We start from the raw sequence: 16,417 nt of genomic DNA, 5'->3' as shown, positions 1-16,417 counted from the left end.
ATGACTTGTCGCACCTGACTGCTCCGGTAATACAAAATCCAATTGTGAGTGAGGGGAGATAAGAGGAAAGAAGTGGAAGGGCCATCACATCAGCAAACAGTAAGTAATGAACAGGGCTGCCACTGTCTGCCATGATAAAACACTCCATTAGCTGCGCTGGTTTTAAATGAGTGATAATTGTGGCACTATAGCAGTGGAAGGTGATTGAATTTTTATCTCTTTTCTGACGTCTTGACAAGCTGACCATGAGGCAGAGCTTTCCCCAGTGTACAGCATTATACACAGTGTGTGTCCTTTCCTATTGCAACTATTGGCAACAGTTCTACAAACACTGCACCAATTAACACATTAACAGCGCAACCTAGAGCGCCATATGCTGCAATCTGTGACAGCATAAACTGCATTACCTCCTTGGTATTTTTGTCATGTGCTTTGTTCATCTTTAAAAACTGACAACGGCAGTTAATACTGAGACATCAACAAGGAAAACTAAAAGGAATTCTTTCCTTAATTTTAAAAAAATATACTTTAAAAAAAAAAAAAATTAAAACTCAGAATCAATTTAAATGACACTATATTGTAGGAAGTGTCTCAGGTAAAATTTAAAGGGAACACGTTTTTTAGAATCACAGTTTGCTGTATGACTGAACCTAGAATCATTATAACACTGCCCACAAATACAGACCCCTAATTGTGGACAGTATTGCTTACAGAATGACGTTCGTAGGCATCTGCAATTTGCAGATACTCTGGCTGCTTTTCCCCTCTTTCTGGAAACTTCCCTCTTTTTGGGGAGCCAAAAAATAAGTATACAATAAAAATGCAATGTGAATTGTGGACAAAAAACTTTAGACAGCGGACCCAGACAGAAAAATAACAACACTGATGTGTGAAAGAGGCATAACTCAGATTCAAACTGACTGTGGTTTGGGCAGCAAGAATCAGCTGTTAGGTTCCCATTAGGAATGCTGGGGGCTCTACAAAGTGCTTTAGATCACCTGCCACAATCCACTGCCACTCCTGGTCTCCACTACTGCCTGTTGTTTTTTTTTGCATATCAGCCCTGCAGGATATATCCACTTCTGCAACAAGTGACAAGTCAAGCAGGCATCTCCTGCAGAGTTGACATCAGTGGCAACAAGAGGTAATAGTGGCAGGTGAGTATGTTTTTTTTTTTTTTTTAGTTTTAATGCATCCTGACTCACTTTATGCAATGGGATACCACTTATCACTCAATGCCGTGGGGTTAACACTATTTACCTCCATTCCTGCCAGCTTTTAAAACTAGGATTACTCTGAAAATAGTGTTTTAGAAAACTATATGACCAAACAGTGACAGTAGTTTGAAAAGAATTAAGTAATTGCATAGAGTTGGGTGGTCTACAAATCGCTGCAGAAACATTTTTCCCATGTCACTAAATAGCAAAACCACACAAAACACAATACAGTGGTGCCTTGGATTTTGAGCAGAATTCGTTCTGGGACTGTGCTTGTAATCCAAATCACTCTTAGGCTGGGTTCACACTACGTATATTTCAGTCAGTATTGTGGTCCTCATATTGCAACCAAAACCAGGAGTGGATTGAATACACAGAAAGGATCTGTTCACACAATGTTGAAATTGAGTGGATGGCCGCCATTTAATGGCAAATATTTGCTGGTATTTTAAAACATATAACAGCTGTTATATTGAAATAATGGCCGTTATTTACTGTTATATGGCGGCCATCCACTCAATTTCACCATTGTGTGACCAGATCCTTTCTGTGTTTTTAATCCACTCCTGGTTTTGGTTGCAATATGAGGACCACAATACTGACTGAAATATACGTAGTGTGAACCCAGCCTAAAAGTGTCACTGTCCCTTGTAGCCCGGGACCGTGGGTATTAGCTGGCACGGTCCAATCGCCGTGCCCGCTAATACAGTAATCAGATGCAGCTGTCAAACATGACAGCTGCATCCGATTACCGGCTGCAGCACTTCCCTGGTGTCTAGTGGCGGCGAACTCCGTTACTGCTGCCGGCCGGGGACCTCTCCAAGATGGCGCCAACCCCGGCTCGGCACTCGTTTGTTTTCGGCTGCAGCAGCCGAAAACAAACGAGTGCCGATCTCATTGATCTTTGCTGTATAAGTATACAGCAAAGATCTCAATGAGAGATCAAAGTGTATATACTAGAAGTCCCCCAGGGGGGCTTCTAGTATAAGTGCTAAAAAAAAAAAAAGTATTAGTAAAAAGCCCCCTCTCCTAATAAAAGTCTGAATCACCCCCCTTTTCCCAGGTTTTAAATAAAAGTAAATAAATAAACATGGTTGCTATCGCCGCGTGCGTAATCACCCGAACTATTAATTAATCACATTCCTGATCTCACACAATAAACTGAGTAAGCGCAAAAAAATACCAAAGTGCAAAATTGCGTATTTTTGGTCGCATCAAATCCAGAAAAAATGTAATAAAAAGCGATCAAAAAGTCGCATATCTGCAATCAAGGTACCGATAGAAAGTACATGTCATGGCGCAAAAAATGACACCTCACACTACCCCATAGACCCAAGAATAAAAGTGCTATAAGCCTGGGAATGGAGCGATTTAAAGGAACATATATTTTTTAACAATGGTTAGAATTTTTTACAGGCCATCAAATACAATAAAAGTTATACATGTTACATATCGTTGCAATCGTAACAACTTGAGGAACATGCATAACAAGTCAGTTTTACCCCAGGGCGAACGGCGTAAATGCAAAACAAATTCATTTTTTTTTTCAATTTGACAGAGCTAATTATTTTTTTCCGGTTTCGCAGCATATTTTATGGAAAAAGTATGCCTGTCATTGCAAAGTACAATTAGTTTCGCAAAAAATAAGGGCTCATATGGGTCTCTAGGTGAAAAAATGAAAGTGCTATGGCCTTTTAAACATAAAGTGGAAAAAGCAAAAGTGCAAAAACGAAAATTGGCTTTGACCTTAAGGGGTTAAAACCAAAGCAAATTTTCCCATAAGAAATGATAGTAATGCAGACAATTGGTTCCACACCCCAAAAATAATGATTTTATATTGTGAATAACATGTAAAACAAATAAAACAAACATTTATAAACAGCTTAATCTGATATTATAAGTTACTGTACAGTATAACAATCACCATGTGGAGTATAATGTATACTATGTGCATAAAGCTGAAAAACAGCAGCAGTTTGTAGATAGAGGATGGAGCTGCAGATCTCCATAATGCAGTAGTGTAGTACAACAGGCTAGAATAGAGAAGCAGGGTTGCTGTCAGAGGTCTGTGTGGTCACATGACAGCAATGGAGAAGGGGGGGGGGGTTACCATGGACCAGTGGGGACTGACAGAGAATGTAGGGAGTATGAAGGAATGAGCACGGCAGATGTGGGCACATACATGCAGCATTCTCTGTCCGGTGAGAGAGGTATTACCTCCACAGTCCTGTCCTCTGATGTAAGCCCCAGCCTGAAGTGGATCTGCTATGATTTGGAAGGTGAGGAAGACTTCCTGGGTCAGAGTACAGGGCTGTAGACCCCGCTATGCAGACCATGCCCCTCCCCATCTCCCCCTCCCACCCAGTACAGGGAGCTCTTAAACCAAAGCAATGCTCTTAAACCAAGTCACAATTTTGAAAAACTGTGAGCTCTTAAACCAAAACGATCTTAAACCAAGTTACTCTTAAACCAAGGTACCACTGTATTTTAATACTTTTTTACTGATCAAAATCTAGAAAAAAAATAAATAAAGTTTACTAACTACATAGGTATGCTAAGGGTGGGGTGGTAGTAGTTATACTGCATTAAAGGGAACCTGTCACCCCCCGTGCCGGGGTGACAGGCTCCCGACCCCCCGTTAGAGACCCCTATACTTACCTCATCCCGCCGGGTCCCGCTTCTGGATTCGGTCGGGTCCCGGAGATCTCAGCCGCTGCAGCTCGGCGCGCGCGCTGACAGATGAGTCCAACGCTCATAGAGAATGACGGAGCGCTGGACTCTCCTGTCATTCTCTATGGGTGTTGGACTCATCTCTCAGCGCGCGCGCCGGGCTGCAGCGGCTGAGATCTCCGGGACCCGACCGAATCCAGAAGCGGGACCCGGCGGGATGAGGTAAGTATAGGGGTCTCTAATGGGGGTCGGGAGCCTGTCACCCCGGTACGGGGGGTGACAGGTTCCCTTTAACTGCAAAAGTCACTTAGGAAAAAAAGCTTGTGTGTGTAGCATGGGGGACAATAGTTAATCTCTGCCCCGGTAAGGGAAAGTCTAGATACAGTTCTGCGGTGATAGGAATAAGACATGTAAGAATTTTCTCATCTCCTTACGCTTGCACAGGTGAATAGGGCTGCAGTGTGCATGTGGCCCTGTCTTCAATGCTACATTGAACCTCGTCACATATTCCATTTATATCTACAACTGCCTGACCCTCATTGAGCGATTAAGGATTTAAATATTTCTCAGGGCTCAGGCATTACAACCTTTCCTTTCTACAAAGAAGTAAATAATTCCAGCAGAGCTTAGAGGTCAGCAGAGTCAGTGTCAGGTGCAGCAACCTGTGTAGGAAGTTTCTGCAAGCCATATTAGTCTACTAGAGCCACAGTGCCCAGTGACAAGACTGGAGAAAATTTAACTGTACAGTAATAGAACAAGTTAAAACAAGCCACTGCCCTAAAAATCTGTCATCCAAAACCCCTGTAAGAAATCTAACATGGAAGCAATAAAAACTTTACCTTGTCAAAATGTTGTGAAGTAAAATATTCTTTTGACTTGATCGTTATAAGGATATGATGGCAAAGGAAGGCCAAAATAAATAATGCAGGTCCGTATTTAGACTTCAGGCTGCCCTAGGCACTTTTAGGTTGCGTTCCAAAATAACTAGGAAAGCATGTGACTAAAACTACACCCCTTGAGCAAAGTTAGTTTTTCAATGGCATAAAACTAGAATAATTTCTTGAATAAATGACTTAACAATAAATAACACTAAGAGACTTTGATACTCAAACCTCAAAATATATAGATTCAGATAAAAGTGATTTAAAGAATCTAATAACAAAAAGGATTTTTAATAACATTTACAAATTATTCATGTAGTTATAAGACCGAAGAAGATGGCTTTTAAAGTGCAAATAACTCCTTGAATACAGACATCTTTAAAGGGAACCTTTCATTTTTTTATGCTGCCTGAATCACAAATCATTAGTGTGGCCCCTGACAACTTCTTCCCGCCCCACCAGGCTTGACTGAAAGAGCTCTCCCTGTTTGGGTATGAAGCTCTGCCTTGATAACTGGTAGTTCAGGCAGCATGACAGTGATATGAGATTTCCTTTAAGAGCAGATTAAAAACCAGTTAGGGATGTCTTGTCTGTCATTGTTGCCAAGCATCCCTGAGGCCTTCTACAGGGTGTATGTTTCCAGATGCTTCATTTATCTTAAGAAATACATTTTTTTCCATAAAACTTTTATTATAGAAATTGTGGGGGTGATTTACTAACCACTATGTTTCAGATTGTTACAAACTTTGGAATACATTGGGGGAGATTTATCAAACATGGTGTAAAGTGAAACTGGCTCAGTTTCCCTAGCAACCAATCAGATTCCACCTTTCATTCCTCACAGATGCTTTGGAAAATGAAAGGTGGAATCTGATTGGTTGCTAGGGGCAACTGAGCCAGTTTCCCTTTACATCATGTTTGATAAATCTCCCCCATTGAGTATATACTTTAGGCATGTTTTACATTTTGGAGATCAAAAGTACTAAAGTTAGAGATATTTGCTAGCACAAAAGTACAGTAAGTGAAAATGCACTGCAGGCATTAGGGAGCATAGGGCAAATACTTCATGCGTGACAGTGGTGCAATTTACATCACTTTCTAAATGTAAATTCCTGCATTCTATGAAACTACTGATGTAGTGCTCCCAATGGGAATGACACCAAACTGTTACAATAAATACATCCATTTGCTTTAAAGGGGAACCACGGTAAAAATCTTTTTCATTCAAATCAATAGGTTTCAGAAAGTTATACAGATTTGTAATTTACTTCTATTTAAAAATCTCAAATTCCTATCAATTGGTTTTAGAAAGTATTAATTTGTATATGGCTTCTATTTAAAAATTTCAAATCTTCCAGTACTTATCTGCTAAATGCCCTGCAGGAAGTGGTTTATTCTTTCCGGTCAGACACTATGCTCTCTGCTGCCATCTCTGTCCATGTAAAGAACTGTCCAGAGCAGGAAAGGTTTTCTATGGGGATCTGCTACTGCTCTGGACAGTTCCTGTCTCAGACAGAGGTGGCAGTAGAGAGCATTGTGTCAGAGTGGAAATAATCCACCACTTCCTGCAGGACACACAGCAGCTGATAAGTACTGGACTTGAAACTTTTAAATAGGAGTCATATACAAATTAATATAATTTTCTGAAACCAACTCATTTGAAAGAAAAGAAAATTCAAGGGGTAGAGCGGCGTTTCAAAATTATTCACGAAATAACACACATTACAAAGTTATACAACTTTGTAATGTATGTTATGTTAGTGAATGGCCCCCTTCCCCGTGTTTACCCCCACTCACGCTAGACCCGGAAGCGTGATGCACTTTACTCATGCACAGTTATGCTCAGCCAATCGCGGCTGAGCAGCTAATGACGCGGCATAGGGGGGATGGAGCGGTTCAGCAGGCCTCCCGAAGATGACATCATTGTCCCAAGATGGCGTCCGGGGGTCGACACGAATCAGGTGAGTATAGTGCATCACACTTCCGGGTCTAGCGTGGGTGGGGGGGAACACGGGGAAGGGGGCCATTCACTAACATAACATAAATTGTATTGTTGTATAACTTTGTAATGTGTGTTATTTAGTGAATAACTTTGAAACGCCGCACTACCCCTTTCACTAGAGTATCCCTTTAAAAGCTATAAAGGTGATAAAGCAATACTGCATAAAAGGACTTTGTTTAATACTTACTCTGTGAACTCGGAAGATTTGAAATGGCAAATTTCAGTCTTCCTGCAAGCCACTCCAGACTCTCATGCAGATTGGCAAGGGCTTTCAAGTCACTGACATCAGTCATAATCTCATTCTGTGGAATTAGTTTATCTCCGAGGTTTCCAATAAGGACTTCAGACTCTTTAGCAAATGCAGCCCTAAAAATTGAGAAAGAATGACAGCAGGCTTTTAGAAGAGAGTGATCAGCAAAACTGTTGTAGGTACAAATCAAGAAAATTTCATATATGAGAGTTTGTGAGAATGCTGACACCACATGAACCAAGGAATATAATAAGAATACACAAAAAATAAATGACATTAACAAAAAGTCTTTTTTTTTTTCTTCATAGGTGAACATAAATAGCTACAGTGGTTTGCAATAAATTAGAATATCAACATAAAGTATTTTTTTTTAGTAATTTAATTCAAAAAGTGACCTTATATATTCTATAGAGTTATTACATACGGAGTGAACTTTTTCAAGCATTTATTTCCGTTAAAGTTGATGATTATGGATTACAGCCAAGAAAAACCCAAAAGTCAGTATTTAAAAAAAATTGAATAATTAACCCAAAACACCTGCAGTGGCTTCCTACGTGTTATAAAAGGTCCCTTATTCTGGTTCAGTATGCAACACAATCATAGGGAAGACTGCTGACTTGACAGATGTCCAGAAGGCATTCACACACTCCATAAGGAGGGTAGGCCACAATAGTTCATTGCTAAAGAAGCTGGCTGTTCTCAGAGTGCTGTATCAAAGCATATTAATGGAAAGTTGAGTGGAAGGAAAAAGTGTGGTAGAAAAAGGTACACAAGCAACCGGGATAACCGCAGTCTTAACAGGATTGTAACAAAAATGCCATTCAAAAATTTGGGAGAGATTCACAAAGAATGGACTGCTTCAAAAGCCACCACATGCAGATGTCTGCAGGACATGGGCTACAAGTGTTGCATTCCATGTGTCAAGCCACTCCTGACCAATAAACAACACCAGAAGCGTCTTATCTGGGCCAAGGAAAAGAAGAACTGGACTGTTGATCAGTGGTCCAAGGTGATTTCAGATGAAAGTAAATTTTGCATTTCATTTGGAAATCAAGGTCCCAGAGTCTGGAGGAAGAGAGGAGAGGCACACAATCCAAGCTGCTTGAGGTCTAGTGTGAAGTTTCCACAATCAGTGATGGTTTGGGGAGCCATGTCATCTGCTGGTGTAGGTTCACTGCGTTTCATCAACACCAAAGTTAACGTCGAAATTTAAGAGCACTTCATGCTTCCCTGTGCTGAAAAGATTTTTGGAGATGGAATTTTCATTCTACTGAAAAGAAAAATAACTTTTTGTTGATATTCTAATTTATTGCAAACCACTGTATATAAGTTAACGGTTTGGGGAAATAGCCTTAAATTTCAGACAAAATAAATAGACTATTAGAGGGACATTTATTAAGTCCAGCGTTTTTTGCACAGGACTTAAAAATGTCCCCGCATTGCTAACGATTTGCACATTTATGTAGAAATGCACTGCCTCTATATAAATCCTGTGCGCACCAGTGTGCGCCTAGAGGGAAACCTACACCAGCTCAGAGCTGGCATATGTTTGCTTATTTTTTTTTAGAGCCCCTTGTGAAAAAAGCGCAAAATGGCTAGATGCAAAAATGTATTCATCAAACTAAATAAAATATCTTATTTGCACCTGCCAATTTTTACGACAAAAAGGGGTGAACATAACACAGAGATTGTCTTTTGTGGTATTCATGTGGTCCTGGTCTATGTGTGAACATTTCTCATGTTTCAGCCTCTGACACTTTTCATAGGGACACATGTGGATTATAAATAATTCAATGTACACCTGTCATCAATGCTCCGCTCCATGGAAAAAGCCAGAGGATGGCCGGTGTTACTGAAATACTGTCCCGATGATCTTCATTTCTGCTTAATTCAGATGAGGGGCACATCCCGCATGGGAATTCACCACTGCACACAATGGAGCGTGCGGCCGGGGCTTCATGCTCCATTGTGTGAACTGACGTCCTATGCGGCCGCTATTCAATGAATTGCGGCCTCAGAAAAACTGACGTCAGTTTTTTGTGCAGCCGGATGAAATCCCCGCCGGAGCTACTATGTGTACACGCTCCAGCCGGGATTTCATTCATTCACATATAACGTATGTTTTGTATAAATCACGGCTGTAGAAGCAAATTGCAACAATGGTCTTGATTTATACAAAAAACGTTGTGTGACCATAGCCATAGCCTGTATCCATGTTTTCTAAGTGTTTTGGTACAAGACTTGTCATGACTATGCACCCCTATCATGAAAATAACAGTCTGCATTTGTTTCCTGATATTTCCAAAAACAATACTTGAGGAACACTCTCAGAGGACCTTTTTTGTCTTTCTGAAAACTTTATCTTAAAGGTATTATTTTACCAACAACACTGATAAAAAGTATACCTCTCAATATTAACTTGGTGACAGTCCAATTTCTACGACTACAGTACATTGTTGATCCCTCTTGGCTCTTGTCAGTTTGTCCCATCTGCTCACCTTTTTTGGAGGACCCATGGTTGCCCATGTAATCGACTACAAAACGTTGGCAAGTTTGCGTTATACGCTCAGCATTCTATCTCCACCTTCACACATGACAGGCATGAAAGTGGATGTTAATCAGTATTTTGCAACCTCCTTCATATAACATAACATTGTAAGGCTTGGTTCACACACAGTTTTTTGGCCAGTGTTTTTAGCCACAACCAGGATCAGGGACAACATAGAGTTAATTCACAATAGTCATAATGTACATATATTGCACACCGATCTGCTGTAAACGGACCTAAAGTGCTATGTGCATAAACGTACAGACAGGACAGAGGCAGTATATAAAAACTCAATCAGTGTATCACAAAACCTTATGCATGAAATCGAATATACTTCCAAGTGCTATGTCTTTTTTGCCCTCATACCTACAAAGACACCCTAATGTGTGTATTGGCAATCCTTCATCATCCTGTGTGAACCCTGTCTTATTTGCATTCTGTTGAGAACTAGTATTTAAAGAAAAAAAAAACAATATATCAGTATGTTATTGTGAAAAATGATAAGGCAATTTTGATCCCATTATCTTTTATAAGTCTGAGCAACACATTTAAATCATATATAGCTTTATGGCTATATACCATGGGTTTCCAAACTGCGGCCCTCCAGCTGTTGCAACACTACATTTCCCATCATGCCTGGACAGCCAAATCCAAAGCTTTAGCTGTCCAGGCTTGATGGGAATTGTGGTTTTGCAACAGCTGGAGGGCCACAGTTTGGAGACCCATGCTATATACCATAAAAACTTCTCCTGCCTATAGCAGAGCTTGGCCAATGCACCAATGTAAATCACTAGATTTAAACTAAATGGCAATCCATTAGGTCTGCCTATATTTTATTCAACTATAAATTTAACAACTATGGCCCAGGTTAAATAGCTAAAAATGAAATGGTAGAAGAAATTAATGAGTTTTCTCACACTCATCTAACATCCATCATCAGGTTGCTCAAAAACCCTAGGTGGTAATGAGCAATGTGGTAATCTGTCGGAAAACATCTGCATTTAACTTTAGCACCTAAAATTGTATATTGGTTGACATGCCAGATAATAAGTCAGCCTGTTAACTTACAAAAGGGTTCTTCTGACACCAGGAAAAAAAACACAAGCTAATAAAGTCCCCAGAGCAAATTACGGTCGCATTCCAAATACGTATAATGGCGACAAATCTCTAATAACCTGAACGGACGTTTCTTAAGTTTGGATCATTAAACCCATGGCTGAACCAGGGCTTGTGGCTGTAATAAGGACACAAATATGCAGCTAAATTACACTGAGAAATTGTATAACATTATTTGGTTGGGGTGCCCTGAGGAAATTTTCTTTTCCCAAGGGGTGCCCCAAGGTGGAAAAGGTTGGGAAGCACTGGTATAGCCAATCTCTGTACTGTATGTATGACCACTGCTTTACTTAAATGGGCTACATGGTACTTCTGTTTTTATAATTGATGTGTGTCCCAGAAATGTGACCTTTACTGATCAGACACCTGTCATCATTTCCTATTGCATAGACAGATCATAAGTATTGTTGGTGGAGAAACTCCTTTAGGTTACATTTCCTAGAATAACTTGCTTCTAACAGTTTCTGTCTTTTTACATGAACAGATTTGTCGTCCGCGGGGAGCCGCAAACATGCGTCGATAAGCAAGCTCATCGCTCGTTTGCAGTGCTTTTACATGGCACAACAAAATGAGCGGCTGGGATGCGTGAACAATTCATGTATCATTCTTGCAGCCAAGGAAACTGACAGCACAGATATGAATATATCTGTGCTGTCAGTTTCCAGATCACAAACAGTGTATACTTAGCAATTACCTCTCCAGCCCTTCAGCCATCAGCCGTACCTTCCCACCACACCTCCTCCAGCTGTCAATCACTCTAGAAAAGGCAACGGACTTAGCTGGACGAAAAATCTGGATGCCGAATCACAAGCAGTGCAGAAGGTAAGAATGCACTGCTTGTGATCTGGAAACTCACAGCACAAATATCTACAGATATGTGCTGTTAGTTTCCCTTTATCATTATCACCTGCACAGATGATGTGCGGCCGATAATGATAAATTTTGAAGCCTGCTCTAAAGACATGATCACCCGAGGATCTTTGTAAAAGGCCTTTAAGGGCATAAAGGGCATGAAGCTCCAGAAACCAATGCAAGTTGTGGAAAATGGTACCCTGACCTATCATGTATGACTTATAATACTAAAATCTTCCTACATGACAGAAAGGCCACAGGGAGCTATGGAGCATCGGCAACCTCTGCATCCTTATTTTTAAGTCATCTGCCAGTGTACTTAGTATGAATACCATAATTAGGATCAACATCAATGACTTTATCAGTTGTCTCACTTTGTTAAAAACCACACTCTTGTGGCTGGTTCATACTCTGCTGCCAAATTAGACCCTACTATAGCTATTGGATCAGTTTTTTTTTTGTTTTTTTGTTTTTTTTAAAGACCAAGTTCACTATCATTGTATTACAGATGAATAGTGATGTGTTATCCTATGGGAAGTACTCTTAAGGCAGTGAATTTAGCAGTGCAATGGAAGACTGCCTCTAACCAAATCTTTATTAAAATTATTAAATCTTAACATGAGAGTCTGTAGGAACAATTGCATCTATATTTCACCACTACACACACTCATACTGACGGTCAATTTAAAAGACATTTTTTTTTATTTTATCCATAGATTATCTGCATATAATAAAAGCATAGGGCATTTACAAATAAATCGAAGAAAAGAAAAAGGACTGTGTTCAGCATAAAGGTATATGCAGTATTCAGATTGTCCTTGGAGGCGCAGCTCATTTAGCACTGCCAATTATTCTCCCTGTTTGGACTGTACTGATTAAGCAGTTAACAGCATCGGATCCTATAGAATAAATTCTAGGAACACATTTTACTCTGCCAATATTTGCTCTGCCATTTACATTACCATTCTAGGCAATATTTAGGTGTAGGTGGGTTTAATCGGCATAACATGCTTTAGCAGAGATAACAACCAGTTTGCCATCATTTACTGATAGCGCGGTGACTGTCTGAATATGCCTTTTGACTATGGCTGTGCAGGGGACAGCTGTAATGATTTGTTATGCCTCCAACGTCTCCTCATCTTCTGTTCTTGCACATCAAAGTCAAGTCTGCTAATAATAAATGTACTTCTAGGGCTGAAATTTCTGTTCTGTTAATGAAATGAGAGGTAACCTTTATATGACTTGAAGGACACCGAGTGCCAAACAGTCCTCAGGGCTTTAAAAACTAATTATACAAGGAGAATCCGTCCATTATTTCTTCCTTTGCCCTGGTGAGCAGAATGTGCTTAATATGCTGAAACCGTGACTGCTTACCTTGCCTGGGTGACGGCTGTTGACTCATGCATCCCGCAACCAGAAACTCCAAGCACAAAACTCTTCAATGCTGGAGTGATCAGCTAGGTGCAGAGTACTGCAGCTAATGCATAGAACACAAGGACCAGAGTGTGCCAGGGAAGTACACATGGAAGATGCAACAATAGCAGCCATACCCTTATTCCTGAGCGGCTTCAAAGACTCATGAGCCAGAAGGAGACGCTAATATTATAAACTGCACAGATTAGATTAAAGATTTTGCACTAAAATCTACATGGATGGGTTGCACTTTATTTGTCAGGGATATACACTACTTAGTGAAGTTAGGGACATTTGGCTTGCAGATGAAATTTATGGAAAACATTAATAGTTCACCCCACAGTGATATTATATCATGAAAGTTGGGCATTTAAGCAGAAACATGCTATGGTGATTTGTCTCAAAAAACTTTTTGAAAGAAAAGCCACCAACTGTGGTGGGTATAACCCAACAAAAATATTACTGTATTAACGTGTCACATGCCTGTGAGCATCAATTACAGCTTGACAGTGATGTCTCATGCTGTTTGTAAGTCGACTTATTGTCTGCTGAGACATGGTGCCCCACTCTTCTTGAAGGGAAGGCCCTCAGGTTATTGAGGTTCTGGGGTACGGAGTTACAAGTATCTACACGGCGACTCAGCTGATTCCATAGGTTTTCTATGGGATTCAGGTCTAGAAAAACGCAGGCCACTCCACTTGATGTGACCTCGATGAGATGGAGCACTATCGTCTATGAATATGAAATTAGGCCTGTGTTGTTCATGCAGTGGCACCATGATTGGATCAATGATGCAATGTGCAATGATGTGATGTACCCTTCACAAAGTGTAGGGCAGTTTTGTATTGATTAGACACACCTGCTAACACTGTAACATCACCACCAAAGGCTCATCTGGTGACAACAGTGACTGATGCATAGCGCTCTCCTTGACACCTCCAACATTGTTGGTGGCTATCTTTTCTGCTCAGTGTGAAATGACTCTCATCAGTGAACAGCACTGAGACCCACTGGTCCTTTGTCCAGCATAGATGCCTGTGGTGGTAGTGTTATAGTGTGGGCAGGTGTGTCTAGTTAATACATAACTGTATCAATTAAGACTGTGGGGGCAGGCAGAAGCCACCAGGAACTGCTCTGATGACTCATGGTTTATGCAGCATGAAAATGATGACAGCCTCCCTTTAAGTTAAAAGTTGTCACCAATGCACTGTCCAATATACTGTCTTTAATCTTTTAAAGCACCTATAAAATTATTATTAAAGAGGATGTACCATCAGGTACATCCTCTTTAATCTGATCCACGGATCGAATGGCGCCGTCACAGGGAAGCCGATGCCGCGGTCCGTTTTTAGAACCGCGACCCGGTTCCCGTGTACAGCACCGTTCTAACCACAGGTCCCGGGCCGGTGTGAAGCACAGGAGGTGGGCCGGCCCGCCCCCACTGGGAGGGAATTTCCTCCCCTCTATGACGCAGCTCCTTTAGAATCAATGGAGCCGCGTCATAGAGGGGAGGGAATTCCCTCCTACTGAGGGCGGGCCGTCCTGCCTGCTGTGCTTGACACCGGCCCGGGACCCGTGGATAGAATGGCGCCATACACTGGAACCGGGGCGCGGTTCCAAAAACGGACCGCGGCACCGGCTTCCCGTGATGGTGTTGTTTGATCCGTGGGCCTGATGGCACATCCTCTTTAGACAATAATACCATGTTTGTGCATGTTTTGACACTCTGTAAGCGAATACCTTAATGGTAGAATTAGAGATGAGCGAATTTACAGTAATAACGAAGCAAATCGCTTGGTTATCTCAGCAATCTCATCAGCCGGCTGCCTTTTAACTCACTGCCTCTCTGTGCTGCTCCTCCCCAGGTGCTGGGAAAAGTTGGATCCAATCCTGGGAGAGTGGGAGAAGTTTCCCAGGACTGGATCCAGCTTGTCCTAGCACCAAAGGTGGAGCAGCACGGAGAGGCAGTGAGTTAAAATGCAGCCGGCTGACCAGCGGATTGCAGTGATAATGGAGCAATTCTCTTCGTTATTACTGTAAATTCGCTCATCTCTAGGTAGAATCATAGTTAAATCAGCTTTGAATAATGTATTACTTGTCACTTAGAATCGAGGACAAGCCAAGTTTATTCAGTTCTGCATTATTCCTTGCCTTAGGTAGCAATGCCATCATTTTACATACTGACCATGAAGCAGAAAAAGTTGCATGCTAACTATATTCTAGAATTTTAATCCCTAGGCTGGTGCTATTTTACAATCTGTTTGCAAGTAAAAAAGCAGTTTCTGTCATCAAGTTTTGACATCTCCTGCAGCTACACGCATCCTAATCTAAAAACACATGTGCTTATCATGTTGCCCAACCAGAGAAGAAAGAAACAGGACTACCAATACCAACTATGAGAAAAAAAAAAAAAAAAAAAATATATATATATATAAAGTTATAGATTACCAAATGAAACCGAACTCTGATGAAGATGCCCTATTACCATTAAGAGTATCTTTATCTTCTTTATATAATAACAACAACAACAACAACTTCACATATTCTACTTCTGCTACTAAACAAACTCCCACCATACTAAAGGATGACATACTGTACATGTTATACTAAAATTGGCCAAACTTCCAGCTGGCTGTCAGTTTAAAGTGTATAGGGACCTACTGAGTCTCCACTGGCAGATGATGTTGGTGCAGATAGTGGTCGAGTGTGATAGATTTTCACTGCCTAATCCCTTTGTTCTCGAAGAGATAATCCGCTACCAGAACTGGGGTTTTTATGGACTTAAAAATAAAGACAGAAATTAGGCAGATACTGATCCTTGGATTACATTTTTCTCAGTTTAAGTACCATGCTGGTCTGTGGATCTTAGTTGGTAATGGTCAGGTCAGGTGATTTCAATTTCACACTCTTTCCAACTAATTTTTGTTTTGACCCCAACAGATGCTACATTAATAATTAAAGAGATACTTAATACATAAAAGGGAATACTTCTTACAGAAAGAGAACTACAAAAAAAGTTATGGATTTTTTTTTTCTTTTTAGTTGGCTCCAACAGTTAAAAGGATAAAATTCCTAAAAGGTAACACAGACTAACCTCAATAGCTTACTGCAGTGAAGATATTAGTTCCTGTACATTCTCTCTGTTTTCCATCTTAGAAATCATGCCAGCAATGCTTAGTAAAATGTACAAGGTCTTACGGTAATGCACATGACCAGCTCAAAACAAGCATTTTCTTTATTAAAGCTGTCCACTATTATAACTAAATTGTGGAGATATGAGTCTGGTCCAGAACTAAACAATTCACATTGTTAACTAAGCACTCTGTGTGTTTTTTTTTTAGCCAATATATGCTAATAAGCAATGTGAGGAAATATTTTACTGAATGGGTAGTAGTTGCTTAGAACAAGCTTTCACAATTGTAGTAGGTAAATCCACAGAAACGTAATTTAACCCCTTAAGGACAGAGT

At 40.6% G+C, this 16,417-nt stretch overlaps 1 protein-coding gene across 1 annotated transcript in view; it reads right to left on the bottom strand.

Annotated features, from left to right (window-relative positions):
- EXOC4 (exocyst complex component 4) overlaps positions 1–16,417 on the bottom strand; it is a 314,927-nt gene that overhangs the window by 58,486 nt on the left and 240,024 nt on the right. Inside the window, exon 14 of the mRNA XM_069979105.1 lies at positions 6,958–7,136. Within this exon, the coding sequence (XP_069835206.1) occupies positions 6,958–7,136 (179 nt within the window). The remainder of the gene's footprint in view (positions 1–6,957; positions 7,137–16,417) is intronic.

Source organism: Dendropsophus ebraccatus, chromosome 1 (genome assembly GCF_027789765.1).
Source record: "Dendropsophus ebraccatus isolate aDenEbr1 chromosome 1, aDenEbr1.pat, whole genome shotgun sequence".
Taxonomy (NCBI): Eukaryota; Metazoa; Chordata; class Amphibia; order Anura; family Hylidae; genus Dendropsophus; species Dendropsophus ebraccatus.
The sequence above is the reverse complement of the archived record's forward strand: the minus strand, read 5'-3'. Positions and strand labels throughout refer to the sequence as shown.